This window comes from Leuresthes tenuis, unplaced genomic scaffold (assembly GCF_036924035.1).
Source record: "Leuresthes tenuis unplaced genomic scaffold, fLeuTen1.0.hap1 SCAF_9, whole genome shotgun sequence".
Classification (NCBI taxonomy): Eukaryota; Metazoa; Chordata; class Actinopteri; order Atheriniformes; family Atherinopsidae; genus Leuresthes; species Leuresthes tenuis.
This window is the reverse complement of record NW_027325363.1, coordinates 11,000,074-11,013,217: the sequence shown is the minus strand read 5'-3', so window position 1 is coordinate 11,013,217 and position 13,144 is coordinate 11,000,074. Positions and strand designations below refer to the sequence as shown.

At 39.6% G+C, this 13,144-nt stretch overlaps 2 protein-coding genes across 2 annotated transcripts in view; one reads left to right on the top strand and one right to left on the bottom strand.

Moving 5' to 3' along the window:
- esamb (endothelial cell adhesion molecule b) overlaps positions 1-5,867 on the top strand; it is a 53,055-nt gene extending 47,188 nt beyond the window's left edge. The window contains exons 5-7 of the mRNA XM_072392285.1: positions 3,362-3,484; positions 3,562-3,691; positions 4,330-5,867. Of these exons, the coding sequence (XP_072248386.1) occupies positions 3,362-3,484; positions 3,562-3,691; positions 4,330-4,801 (725 nt within the window). The 3' untranslated portion in view covers positions 4,802-5,867. The remainder of the gene's footprint in view (positions 1-3,361; positions 3,485-3,561; positions 3,692-4,329) is intronic.
- Positions 5,840-12,243, bottom strand: acad8 (acyl-CoA dehydrogenase family, member 8). The gene is made up of 11 exons (XM_072392282.1): positions 12,079-12,243; positions 11,414-11,514; positions 10,683-10,852; positions 9,925-10,034; positions 9,686-9,762; positions 9,462-9,599; positions 9,228-9,363; positions 8,244-8,341; positions 7,986-8,138; positions 7,344-7,446; positions 5,840-7,212 (listed from the first exon to the last, which is right to left on the bottom strand). The coding sequence occupies exons 1-11, from the start codon at positions 12,194-12,196 to the stop codon at positions 7,157-7,159; spliced, it is 1,260 nt and encodes a 419-aa protein (XP_072248383.1). The 5' UTR covers positions 12,197-12,243; the 3' UTR covers positions 5,840-7,156.
- Positions 12,244-13,144: the final 901 nt, after the last annotated feature.

The window sequence follows — 13,144 nt, the reverse complement described above, 5'->3', positions numbered from 1 at the left end:
TTATATGCACTTTTGAATTTTACTCTACCATCACTGCTGATCTCTTCCACAATCTTTTTCCTAATTTCCTGTTCATCTTTTCAAACAAACCCCATGTCATTTCTTGGTCAACCCCTCCAAGAAATATAAGTTCAATTTGTGACTAAGAATACAGTACTTCTTACTCTTCCACCCTCTTTCCATCAGTTTGCACCACTCCTTCCCTACCTCTCATTCATGCTTGCTGTCTTTCTGTCATCTTTCCTTCTCACAAAATCCCAGAATGGAGAGTCTGTCCCCAGCCCATACTTGTCCTTGGGTTCATGGGTAAGGGTTTTCATTTTCCAGTTACTTACCCTAGTCCATCCCTCCCTCATCTGCAGTCCTTGACATTCAAATTAACCATATTTTCTAGAGTCAACATTATATTTGTTGAATTGTAGAAAAGCTTTAAAGGAAAAATATCAACCCAACTTCGAGAATGCTTATGTTTCCAAAATGATTACCTCAAAAAAGGCTTAGTCGTCAAGTCTCAAACAAAACTCCTTCTTCATGTCTTGTTTAATCTTTATTTTAACCTTTAAAAATAATGAACAGATGTTTAACATTGTAATTTTTTCCTGAAAACATACCCATAACTAGAACGTAGATTTTCAGCAATGCATAAAGTGAGATTACAATGGATAGATAGAGGGGTTGAATTTGTCCTTTAATTCTTTACACAGTGTATGTTGTGTTAGAATTAGCTGTAAATCTATTTATTCAGTCACTGTATGATGTATTTTGACACACAGTTAACTATATATGTGTATATATGTATACATATATAGCCTATTACCCATGTCTTAGTACTTGTAAAAATTAGCTTTTTTCTTTCACTTTTGCAACAAATTGGTTTTAGTCACTATAGCCTATAATAAAGACGTGTTTACTCTTAAAACATAACTGAGCCTGTGAAATTAGTTTTCTTTTTAATTTGCAGTGGATAGTAAATATGTTTAGTGTGTGGTTATGAACAGTTGATAGGAACTAAGATATGATTTTAGAAGCACATGTTTTAGAGCAGAAACACTATCCTGAAATTAGAATTCAGAGTCTGTGCATACAAAAGACATCCTCAGAGAAAGCAAGTAGTGTCTAAACAAACCAATTTCCCATTCTCTACACTGTGTATTTTATCATCTATGTAAAAGTCATCTTTATCCTCATCTACAATCATTGAAACATGTTTTTTTTTTATTAATTATCAATAAGCAAAGCAAAGATTACTGCCAGTAACTTTAGCCTTGATGTGTCCAAAGATAATAAACTCACTAAGACCTCACACATTAACAATTGTATATCTTTTAAATTAACAAGCTGAAGTTAACCATGTTTCAATTACCTAGCTAAATAGCTGTTTTACCAGTAGACCTGCTTGTGTCAACTTTCACTGCCTGATGTTCTGATAAAGCTAGGCTAAGCTAACGTTAGCAAGTATGTTTCTAATTAAAACTGTTTTTTTTTTTCAAATAAGTGTTAGTTGTTAGTTGGTTTGTGACCAATATTAACAATTAGAGAGAGCTAGCTTCCTAGTTTAGCAATGCTCTGTTTAGCTAATTAGTTGCTTGACTGTAGCTTCTTTGTTACATATGCATATAGATAGTTTTCAGTTATCTCATTTAATTCTAAGCAAATGAACAAGCATGTTTTTCAGAATTTCAGAAGAATATGATTGTATAAAATTCTGTTTGTGTTTTGCGCCATTTGAACATTTTTAAGACAACTTTGGGTGTAGCCTGTTTGTTGTAATTGGGGCCCTACTGCTTACTAAGGTCTTACTTTGTAAAACTGATAATACCATATGAATATAGGGAAATAATTAATATGTAATTTGTGTCTTACATGGTCTTGTTTTATTTAAGTCAGTAACTACTCATTGTTCCTCTTAGTTTTAGGATGTGCTTTTCTCACTGTGACTGGAAATATTTATGTGGTTGTTTACAATTATGAAAATCAATTTCAGTTTGATGATCATTTCATGTTTCATGTATACTATAAATTGCATACAAAATGAGCTGATTTGTGCAAACCAGCTAATTTTCTATGAAAAATCCCTCTAATTTACCTTGCAGTGATGGCAGCGTAACATGAGCAATGCTCCTATCTTGAATTGAAGCATATAGTGTGTTCGTATCCCATGCAGTTCTGATGCTGTTGGGATCTAATCAGGCTTAAACTAGATCCAAGCTCAAAGTTAGCTGAAATTCTGGGTTTGGTTCTTCACAGCTGGCTTTCAAACCAGGGAATTAAATAATCAGAGAGGGACAGGTGCACACCCCGCTACTCTCATGCACTCATTTGAGTTGGTGCTCGCTTGTATTTTTATCCTTGTGACATGATTTGACCTTAGCAGTAAAGCATAGGTACAATTGTATTGTAAACTTCTTAACTGCAGGTTAGATAATTTTCTTTTGGTTTAATTGGTCAAATTAAGGTTTTTAACATGTAAATAAATTTGCGTTTTACATCATGAGGAATGTGTTAGTTCTTCTACTTTCAACATATTTTGCAAGCTCAGGATCTTTCATCCACCATAATTTTGGTATCACAGCTGTTTGGACACAATGATTATTAAGGATTTTCTACTCTCCTGCATTAATTTGTTGCATGGCAGCATCGTATGAACCTTGATGTTTCATCTAGGATGATTTAGAGTCCCTTGGTTGCATTACTTTTCTCGCTTTGGGGATTGACTTTTTGCAGAGGGTAACAGACATGCATTGCACTCGCCCATCTGATCAACACATTTACAGCAGAGTGCAATTTCACGAAGCACACATGCACACACACACACATCATTTACTTATGTTGCCACAAAAGCAAAAATGCATCAGATGAAGACATGCTGCAATGTGACGTCTAAGATTGGATTTCAGAGGATTTGTTGTGATAAGTCCCTCATGAAGCTTGTTTATTTTTCTACAGCCTGTGTTTATAGCACAGCATTTTAGAGCCAGATGTGCTAAGCAGAAGAGATTGTGTGAAAGACTCAATGAAGTGTCATTACTATACAGTGAGAACATTTAACAAAGATGACTGACCAACATGCATAATTACTGTTTTGCTGTAATTGTTTTGACAAATACACCAACATACAAAAGTACAACCAATTCAAATGTTAAACAGTCACCTGCTGCTGAAAAACATGTGAATGTCACTGCAATAATGATTTGATTTAAAGACAAAATATATAGTCAGGGTTAATACTTTGTGGGATAAATTTGTGTTCCTTTGGCAAAGTAGTGTCAACCCATGTTGTTCCCTCGACTTGCTAACTTTCATTATAAAAAACAAAGAAAAGATGCTGGTGAGGAGTTTAACAGTGCGATTGTTTTTGCAGATGAGAGACACGGCACCCTCAGGCTCAGCAACTTGACCAAAAGCATGTCAGGGAAATACATCTGCCGAGCCAGCAACACAGCCGGCTCAGACACCTGCTCCATTAACCTGGAGGTTATCACCTGTAGGTACCCCTCAGAAACTGTTGATACTCTGTTCCACACACCACAGCTGTGACACTAACAGTGTTGTGCCTTCCAGCTTCCAATGCAGGCATGATTGCAGCAACTACTCTGGGGTCAGTCGTGGGACTGGTGGCCATGGTGCTCTTCCTCATATTCATACTGAAAAGGAGACGAGACTCCGAAGAGGAGATTGCCAATGACATCAAGTGAGAGTTTAACTGTACACACAGTTGTCAGTATCAGGCAAAGATATTTGTGTAATCCAAGTCCATATTTTACATTCATGAAGCTCATCTTTCACGGTCTGTAAATTCAAGAATCTTTTTTTATTCCTGTGACATGATTAACAGTGATTTTGTTCATTATGTTAATATTTATACTCATCTACACACATCAGCTGGGAGGACCCTTTTGAAACCCCTCAGAATATAAAGCTAAATCATACAATACAGTTCTCTGCCAGTGTCAAAAAAAGACTTTATACACATCAGATGACATTAAATGACATTCTCAGAGGTGTACCTGATAATCTGAACCCAGAACATGACAGCCATCACAGGTTATTCACTGTGCAGTGGTGAAAAGAAGGCACTGACCTAAAGTGGTGTAACTACATTTTGAAGTACAGTATTTGTACTTGAAATGGATGTTATGTTAGTGTTTCTTTACACACAATTAAGAAAGGAGCTCATTGGTTTTATCAGTTTGTAAATCACTCACATTTCTGCAATGCACAGGTGCTTCACTGTCAAAACTTAGAGTGAAAAATACTAATACTATGTTTTGCTTGAGGTGTTAATTTTTTAATCAGTTTTCATTCTTTTTCTTTCTCTTCCAACCACAGGGAGGATGCTCAGGCACCAAAGCGAGTGTCATGGGCAAAGAGCAACACCGGCTCTGACATTGTGTCCAAAAATGGCACGCTGTCCTCCATAGCAACCAGCCCTCGATCACGAGACCCCCATCAACCCAACTTTCCGTACCCATACTCCCCCATGTCGGCGTCAGACACAGGCTCAGTGATCAACGCCTTCCAGCTGCGACCTGGAGAGGCCAACTCCTTACAGGGGCTTCCTGGATACAATATGGGAGGCACTCCGATACGGAAATACAAGCGGCCTCTCAGTGCAAACGGAGGCCCTCCGCAGCTTCACAGAAGTCCCTTGGTCAGCATCGCCAAAAGGACTGAGGGGGCTCAGCCTCAAGTGCCACCTCCACTCACCGTGTCCCCACAAATCAGCTCCTCCACTCTGACACGCTCGGGAGCCGTTACTGTCATGGTGCCTGCTCAGAGCCAAGCCGGCTCACTGGTGTAGCAGCTCTGATGGGACAGAACAGGACAGACGGAGAGAACACCTTGAGCTGGAGAGCACGTTCTCCACGAAGACCTGAGAGGTTGTCTGAGAAGAAAACATCGTGTAGTGGGTTTGTGCTTCATTTGCACAAACCGTCCCTTCGGTTTGTTCACGATATCGACTCCGTGCAGTGTTTCGTTGTCTTTTTGGTTTCCTTTTGGTATGCTGCATTCAGACTCACTAAAGAGAAAAGCATTTTTGTTTAAACGCTCACAAACAAATCATCAAAATAGACTGTTCAGATTCTCAGGCAGCATTTTGTCTTTATATTGTACGCCATAACGAACGATCCTGTTTACTACAAGTTTTGCAGTTCTTGCAAAATATTTTTGGCTACATTTGTAAGGTTTGTACGATAACCTGGACAAAGTTTTTTTCCCAAGCATTTCACTTTACCTGTGTGGACCGTACTTCAGTCACTTTTCTGCACTAGTTCTGAACAAAACCCACAATTCAGGTACTCTTTCAAAATACTTTACTTTCTTTGACCCACATTTACATCCTGTTCGCTTAAGGGTTGTTTATTTAACCTGTTATTACAAAGTTGGTCTGACTTCATGAAGTGTACTGAGAGTTCATTCTTCATTGAGTATTTTGCCTGTTATGGTAGCTGGAATGTAGCCAGAGCAGTGAATATTATGTTGTTAAAGTTGATGGATTTATATATTTTCTAAAGTACTTGGTTAGAGTTAATCACTGCAAACACAGGAGGCCATTAAAGGAGTATGAACAACAGAACAAAGCAGCAGATTCTCCCCGATGACCGACGAGCACACCTGCTGAACTCTGGAATAACGTGGCAGTGATTTGTAGATGTTGGAAGGCTACTTGTGTCGCTTTTAATGCAGTTCTGATTGTTGGTGGATTTTTTTTTTTTTTTTTTTTTTAAATAAAGTGTTTGGGAGTGTTTGACTGCGTTACAACCATCTCACTTACAAACAGTTATTGTGAATGTAAAGAGCAACAGAAATGAGAGTGCCAAACAGCAGATGGATTATTTTTTTTAGCAAAGTTGAGATCTTTATTTTTTTGGAGTGTGATCGCAAACACAAAAGAAAAAAACACAACCCATGAATTTCTATTATTTTGCTGACTACAGACAAGAAAACGGGGTAAATTACAGTCATAATGCAGTAACCATGATAAATAAGATGTGCAAGGCCACTTAGGAACAGAGATGCTGACACTGAGGTTGAATCACTTAAAAGTATGAGGTAAAAAAAAATCTTAATCTCTCCTCATAAACCTGTTGTTGAACTACTGAACCTAGATTATGTTTATGCATTTTGGCAGACGCTTTTAAACAAAGCAACTTACAGGTAGGCTAAGGGGGTCTTGCCTCAGGAGCCCTACTGGAGGTAGTACCTTTCATGCAGGGGATTTGATCCCAGGTCTCACGAAAGGTGGCAATCATACCACTACACTATCACATAGGTGTAGCCAGAGATAGAAGCTTTTATCAGTAACAAAATGAAAGTTTTCTTTCTTTCTATCGCACAGCAGACATAGTTTGACATTTTACACGCGGCTCAGCTTTATGGAGTTGGTTTTCACATCTTACACGCACCTCAGCTTTATGGAGTTGGTTTTCTCCTGTTGCAATCTCTACTCACAGAAAATCTGCTTCGTCTTGTTTCGTTGTACTTACAAGCTGAACGGTAGTGATGGTGTGACTGTGTATAATTTTGATGCTATTGTAGGATTAAAGTGTCTCTAGAAAGTCTTTCTTTACTTTTAAGAGTGCTCAACAAATGGACATTTGGGGGTGTGGGAGTTGGCAGTGTTTAATCTCTATAGGCAAATATCTGAGTATGAATATGCAGAATCGGTGGCCGGATTTTGGTACGAGCCAGCCTTCGTGTTTCTGTCTGGAGTCTGAATCCCCCCCCCACAAACGTGACCTTTGCTCTCAGAAGCTGAGGCATGAAACAATAGCAGATGAGCTCCAGAGCTTTCCATTCTCACTGAGGTATGAATGAATTTGTATTTTAGCCTTGAAAAATCTGTGCAGCTGTTATTGAGATTTTTTTCACTTTGCACCAAGGGTTAAACACCAAGTTTATTATTATATTCCATCTGAAAAACCTTGTCTAAACTGCAACTAAAAACGCAACAGGTGATCTGATATTATGCTAAAAAAAAAGAAAAATACTATGTTTATTTCACTGGTTAACCATCTGTCTTACAGCGACTTTAACCCCATTTGGAAAAACTGCTGCACAAGGCAGTTAAGGACCAGCCACACGGTAACAAACCGGATATGAAAACCACAACTATGTGCTTAACTAAAGGGGAAGATCCGGAAGAAGAGGTTTATCACGACTCTGTCAGCAGATTTCGGGAAATAATCATCCTCATCACCTCATTGGTTCCTTTCAGGGAGACAAAAAAAAGTCACACAGACTGAATATTGAATTGGCTCTAGCCTTCTTAAATGTAAACGGAGGGAAAATAGTCTGATCCTCTAATCTTCACATACACAGAAAAGAGAATAAAAGCTTACCCTCCAGGATCTGATGGACTCTGATGTCCCGCACGAACTGCTGCACCGCGTAGTCTTTCAGATAGCCGTACCCACCGTGCATCTGGAGAGCCTGGTTGCAGATCTGTTGAGCAAGAACAGGGAAAAACTGTTGACACAAACTCCTCATTTGGTCTGAAATATATAAGAATCATAAAAAAAGCCTTAGAAAATGCATCATTGAAAGGTTTGCTGGGGAGTGAGCAGAGGCAGGCTCACTACAGAATAAGGATGCAGGTGAGGGCGCTGCTGAGGCAGATTTATCAAGCCATTAGCATTTCAGACGTAGACCAATCAAATAATCCTGCATGGAAGTGATGACCAATCAGTAATATTACATCCCTATAGGAGAAAGAGTAAGAGGTTTAAAGTATATCAGAAGAGAAACCTTTGTTTTGGATTCTGAGTCCACGTGTCAGATTTGTGTTTTGTACTCTTTGTTGTTTCACAAATAAAAGCTGAGTAACACACGAGTGGAGTTTCTGATCTTCTGACATTTTGTTTTAACTTACAAGTGGATACTTTACAAAAGTCAAGAAGAAATCAGGCACATCCACTGCACAACAAAGAGTTTATTTCAAGATTTTTGTGAAAATAAACAGACTGCTACATGGCACCACTCACATTAAAGCACTCATCCGTGACAAAGAGCTTGGCCATGGAGCAGAGAGAAACCGCATCCGGCCGGCCCTCCTGTAACGCCGTCGCGGCTTCACGCACCAGAAGCCGAGATGCCACCAACTTGGTGGCCATTTCTGCCAGTTTGAACTGGAGAAACTACACACACAGAGGCAGAAGACATGCTCAAAACAACGATTCATAAGTGCTAATTTCTTAACATTTCTGAAATCTTGCACAGGTACAAAAATGCGAGAGGCTCACCTGGTTGTTGGCCAGAGTTTCTCCGAACTGCTTGCGCACCTGCATGTGGTCCCTCGCTAGCAGCACACTGGCATGTGCTGCCCCCAGAGAGCAGGAAGCTGAAGACAGAACGAGGGGTGCATTTCACTGCTTCTGGATTCAACTTTTTATTCAAGAATAAGAACAAGCGCCTGCTAATCCAGTCGTACTAAAACCATTCGTCATGCATTCACAACCTCAAGACATCCCTGCAATATGCACTTGATTTATGCAAAATATACCCCACGGAGCTCATTCAAAGCTGATTAGAAGACTGATTATCCATAAAAGCTATAATTGCATTGAAATGTGAGGATTAAATATTTCAACCCTTAAATATTTTCTTAATCAATCTGAAAATATCAAAGTTAACTGGTTAAAGTTTTTTAAAAGAAATAACTGGACAGGGGCTTGTTTACTATTGTGCTGCTGAAAGCTAAATGTTTCTCTCATTCTTTACTTCAATATTTCAGCTGCTCTTTTGTCATATCTATCGTTTCATAATCATCCAAATATTCTCAGTGGGTAACGTCTCAAACTCGGACGACGGCGCGGCCAGTTGGGCTCTTTTTCAGAGCCACGCTGTTGTAATGCCTGCAGAATGTGGCTTAGAACAGTTTAATCTCTGTAAACCGATAGATATCCGTACGTGAATATGTCAAATCTGTAAGCAAGAGACGAGATTGTTGGTACGGCTTCTATTGATCGTCTGCTTGTAGTCAAAGTAGCTACGTCCGAGGCAGCTTCGGTTTCATACTGAGAGCAAAGGGTGCAAAATGCATTTTCTGAAATACAATCTCAGATATTGGCTATCAATTGACAGTACTATTTAACTATTTTTTTCTATTAAATATATGGTTTCAGTGGTCTGTGAATCACTGTATCTCACACAGTGTCCAAGCTTTTTTTTAAAAAAAGGGGTTATACAATAAACTACTGTGACTAGGGAATTATTTTCCTTCTCACCAATATTAATCCTTCCTCCGTTCAGGCCTTTCATGGCGATGCTGAAGCCCTGTCCTTCCTCACCCAGCCGGTTGGTCAGTGGAACCACACAGTCTTCGAATGTCACTGCTCTGGTAGGCTGGGAGTTCCAGCCAACCTGGAGGGCAGAGAGGTAAACAGCTCAGTGACTGTGGCTCAACTCTGCCATCTAGTGGTTTCCTGAAAACACTTCAGAGAAGCGCAACTGAGCTTTACCTTCTTTTCCTTTTTCCCAAAACTTAGGCCAGGGGTTCCCCTCTCCACTACCAAACATGAGATACCTTTTGGTCCTTTACCACCTGTTCTGCACATCACAACATAGACATCTGTGTCTCCACCTCCACTGATGAAGGCCTAACAAGTCAGGAAGACAGGATTCTGGCTGTCATTTTAGTTCTACAGACCAGAAACTACATGAGAACAGAGACCGGTTAATGTACCTTGGAGCCGTTTAAGATGTAATGGTCACCTTCTCTCTTTGCAGATGTCAGGAGCGAAGCAGCATCACTACCACTGCCTAAAACAAACATCTCCCGTTTAATATTTTGACAAAACTTCCAACTGAAGTTGTCAAATATCAACAACAACAAAATATTTTACAGAAAAAGAAAATGTCAACTTCTGTAAAGTCATATTTGCACATTTTTTTTCTATATTTACTTTGCACACATAGACTGACCTGGTTCAGTGAGACAATAAGATGCAAACTTTTCCATCGAGCACAGATCAGGACAGAACTTCTCCCTCTGCTCATTATTGCCAAAGGTGTCAATCATCCAGGCACACATGCTGCAAAAGAAGGAGAGCACAGCAGATTGGTTGTTTGCTTAACTTAAGATAAAGTATGCATGTTCTAACAACTTAACAAAATCCCTAAAATTTTGAATAAAGATTATTATATTTTCTTAATTTTCTCTATGTTGTTTAGTCTATTTAATCAAAAAATATCTAATCTAAACCACCTCTCCTCAACATAGAGGTGGGGCTTCACTAACTGCATTCTCAACCACCATTAAAAACAGTAAAACGTATATAAAAGATGAACGTAACCCCCAAATCTGAAAGGTGAAGCAGATGCAAAGTGCCATTAAACTGCAATCTCTACTATGGCCAGCAGGGGGTGATGCATCTTAAATAAGGCAGACCGTAAGAGAAAAAGCCTTTACTTCACTTGAAAATGTGGTCTTTGTCACTAATTTAAGTGTTTTTCAGCTTAAGCTTTAAGGTTAGGCTAACTTGTGAAGAGTCTTAGTAACTCAAAACCGCTCAAATAGCCAAAGAGCTGGACTAAGTGATCCAAAATGGCTGAAAAACCAAGAGTTGCCATCGTGCATTTTTAAAACCATTTTCATATATAATCTCTATAAAAAGTATTGTGCTTCTTTAATCGATACATTGTACCCTGCATGCCATCGTTGCTATATGAGAGGTCCGTACTTGTGGATGCTGATGTAGGCCGTGGTGCTCACGCATCCCGTGGACAAAGCCTCAAAGATGACCGATGTGTCCAGCCGAGAAAGGCCTGAGCCTCCAACGTCTGGCTGTACGTAAATCCCACCAAACCCCAACTGGGCGGCTTTCCTCATTGTCTCCACTGGGAAGATTTCCTTAAAGAAAAACGGAAAAAGCATCGGTTATCACAGCGTGTCCAGTGATTACGTGATCAAACGTCACCAAACGTCACAACGTTTTCTTGTACATGTCGACATCTGGAATAAACTCATTTTACTTTATTACTTTGTTGAAGACACTTTATTATTTTATTAAAAGGCACCTGCGAGTCAATAGCGATTAACATGAACAAAAGAAAAGAAAAAAACAGAGAAAAAGGGTGAAAAAAATAAAGAAAATTATGTTGATGCCAGTGGTTCCACACGAGTAGAATCTGACTGACAATTGACATTTGTCAGTGTTGAAATTATGCTGTTTGCAGAATCACTGCAAACTGTGACAGAGTCCAACAAGATATATATACTGTGACTTAATATATGATGATTCACAAATAACATCAAGCACACACTTCCCCCCCAACAGACCTGCAACCTAATATAGAACAAAAAAGGGTTTTCGTCAACTAGCTTTTTGATTAATCAACAGGAATACATCTTAATGAAGACCTTTCAACGTCTTATACCAGTTATACCAGTATAGAAATAGCTGCCACATACCTTTTGGTCCCACTCCGCCATGTGTGGAGCCATTTCATTGGCTGCAAAGTCAAAGGCCACTTTTTGAAACTCCTTCTGTTCATCTGTGAGCCCATAAGCAGCTGTCAGCAGAGAACAGAGGACAGTCAGTACATACAGAGGGTGGAGTCGGCAGGCATAGTGTTTTTAAACATTTTCTTAGTTATAGATGCTGCAGACCTTTATAGTGATTTTACGTGCACGACATAAGTGAGACATTTGCCCTGCAACGGCGTTGTCACAGTGTGGATCAAGAAAACAAACCACAGCTGCAGAGCCTACCTCTAATATAGCTTGCGTAATTGAAAACATGACAGCAGATTACGTTTTTAAATCAGGCGAGAGACTAAGGAAGGTATAAACTCACTTAACCTCTAATTTGAGAGGAGGGGCGGTGTTAAGGAGGGGCGTGTAGCCTCTTCTGATTCCCGACTGGAGGACCAGAGAGCCTAAACTAGCCAATTACAGCCAGCTGAGAGATGAATGCGTGTGAAATGCAGTTATTTCCACCAAAACTCCTACTGTTGTTTTGGGTGCAGCAGGACAATGTATGACATTAGCTTGTTGGCTAATAAAGTTAAAGCATCCATTCAGAAGTTCTCTTTAAACACAGCTGCCATACAAGCGAACCCTTTTCCTGAACTTACGGTCGATACATGAAGCTATTCCTCGTCTCTGTGAGCTTCTGCTCAACATCAAACGATGGTTCCGGCAGATGTTTGAGCCCAATCTGGCGATTCTTGATAGAGATCCCACCACAGCCATCTTTACCTCCACAGTGGATAGTTATGTCAGCGAACCGCTGGGGCTGCTGGGTAATGCAGTTTTATTCAATACGGAAGCAAGAGGCGGGGATTGTTTGATGTCCATTGCCCAGCACTACTGGATCGTCTTTCGTTGCTTATTCTCCAGTGGGATAAACATCACAACCAAGCCATATTTTTACAGATGAAAATTAGTAATAGAATATCTTTCGGTACTTCTGTACAAACATATTTAATGTAAATATTTTGCAACGTCATTGTAACTGGTACAGATACTGTTACTTGCTGCAAAATATTAAGCTGCTAGTTTCCTGTGAATACATATATTTAATTTATAATAAAACTAACACCTTGTTGGATATGCTTCAGCGGGTCAGTGTGACCGGGGCAGTTACGTACGCGGCCAATGGTGTTAGCTAACCAGTTAACGGCGGAAGCCGGTAACAGAATTAAGTGCACCGATAAACTTGTTGACGTCACGTGTGGTGGGCTTTTCGCGGGAGTTGATGGTCTGATGCACTGTCTCGTTGAAGGTATGGCTGTGAGCTTTAGCTACACACCAGAGTTGTTTTTTAACGGGTAACTGTAACGTTACGTGCGTTAAGTTTACGCTGACTACCTTATGCCACGCGATGTCTGCTTTACTTTGCTTCATGTTGCTTCAGTCTGTGATGATCATTATGAACTGGCTACAAGAGAGTTATTAAGAAAAGCCATTTCCTCTCGCTTTACAAAACGTTTCAAACATCTAGTTCGTTTTGGTATAATTTGGTGCAAGAAGTAAAGCAAAACCGACAGAACTGATTGAGTTTTCTATCATTGAATCTGTTATTACTGATTAAAAAGATCTGAACGAAAAACACTGTATGCACAAATTAAAGTCTTCAAAATGTTAATGAAGTTGAATAGACTTCTCAAGAAAAACCGAAGCTACTCCTCTTCATATAGA

Bases quoted from the DNA above. Each gene is read 5' to 3' on its own strand.
- acad8 (XM_072392282.1), bottom strand. From the start codon at position 12,196: ATGGCTGTGGTGGGATCTCTATCAAGAATCGCCAGATTGGGCTCAAAC. The intron at 11,515-12,078 runs GTAAGTTCAGGA...CTCTGCTGACAG, and splicing joins AATAGCTTCATGTATCGACC to CTGCTTATGGGCTCACAGAT. The intron at 9,763-9,924 runs GTCAGTCTATGT...TGTTTGTTTTAG, and splicing joins TTATTGTCTCACTGAACCAG to GCAGTGGTAGTGATGCTGCT.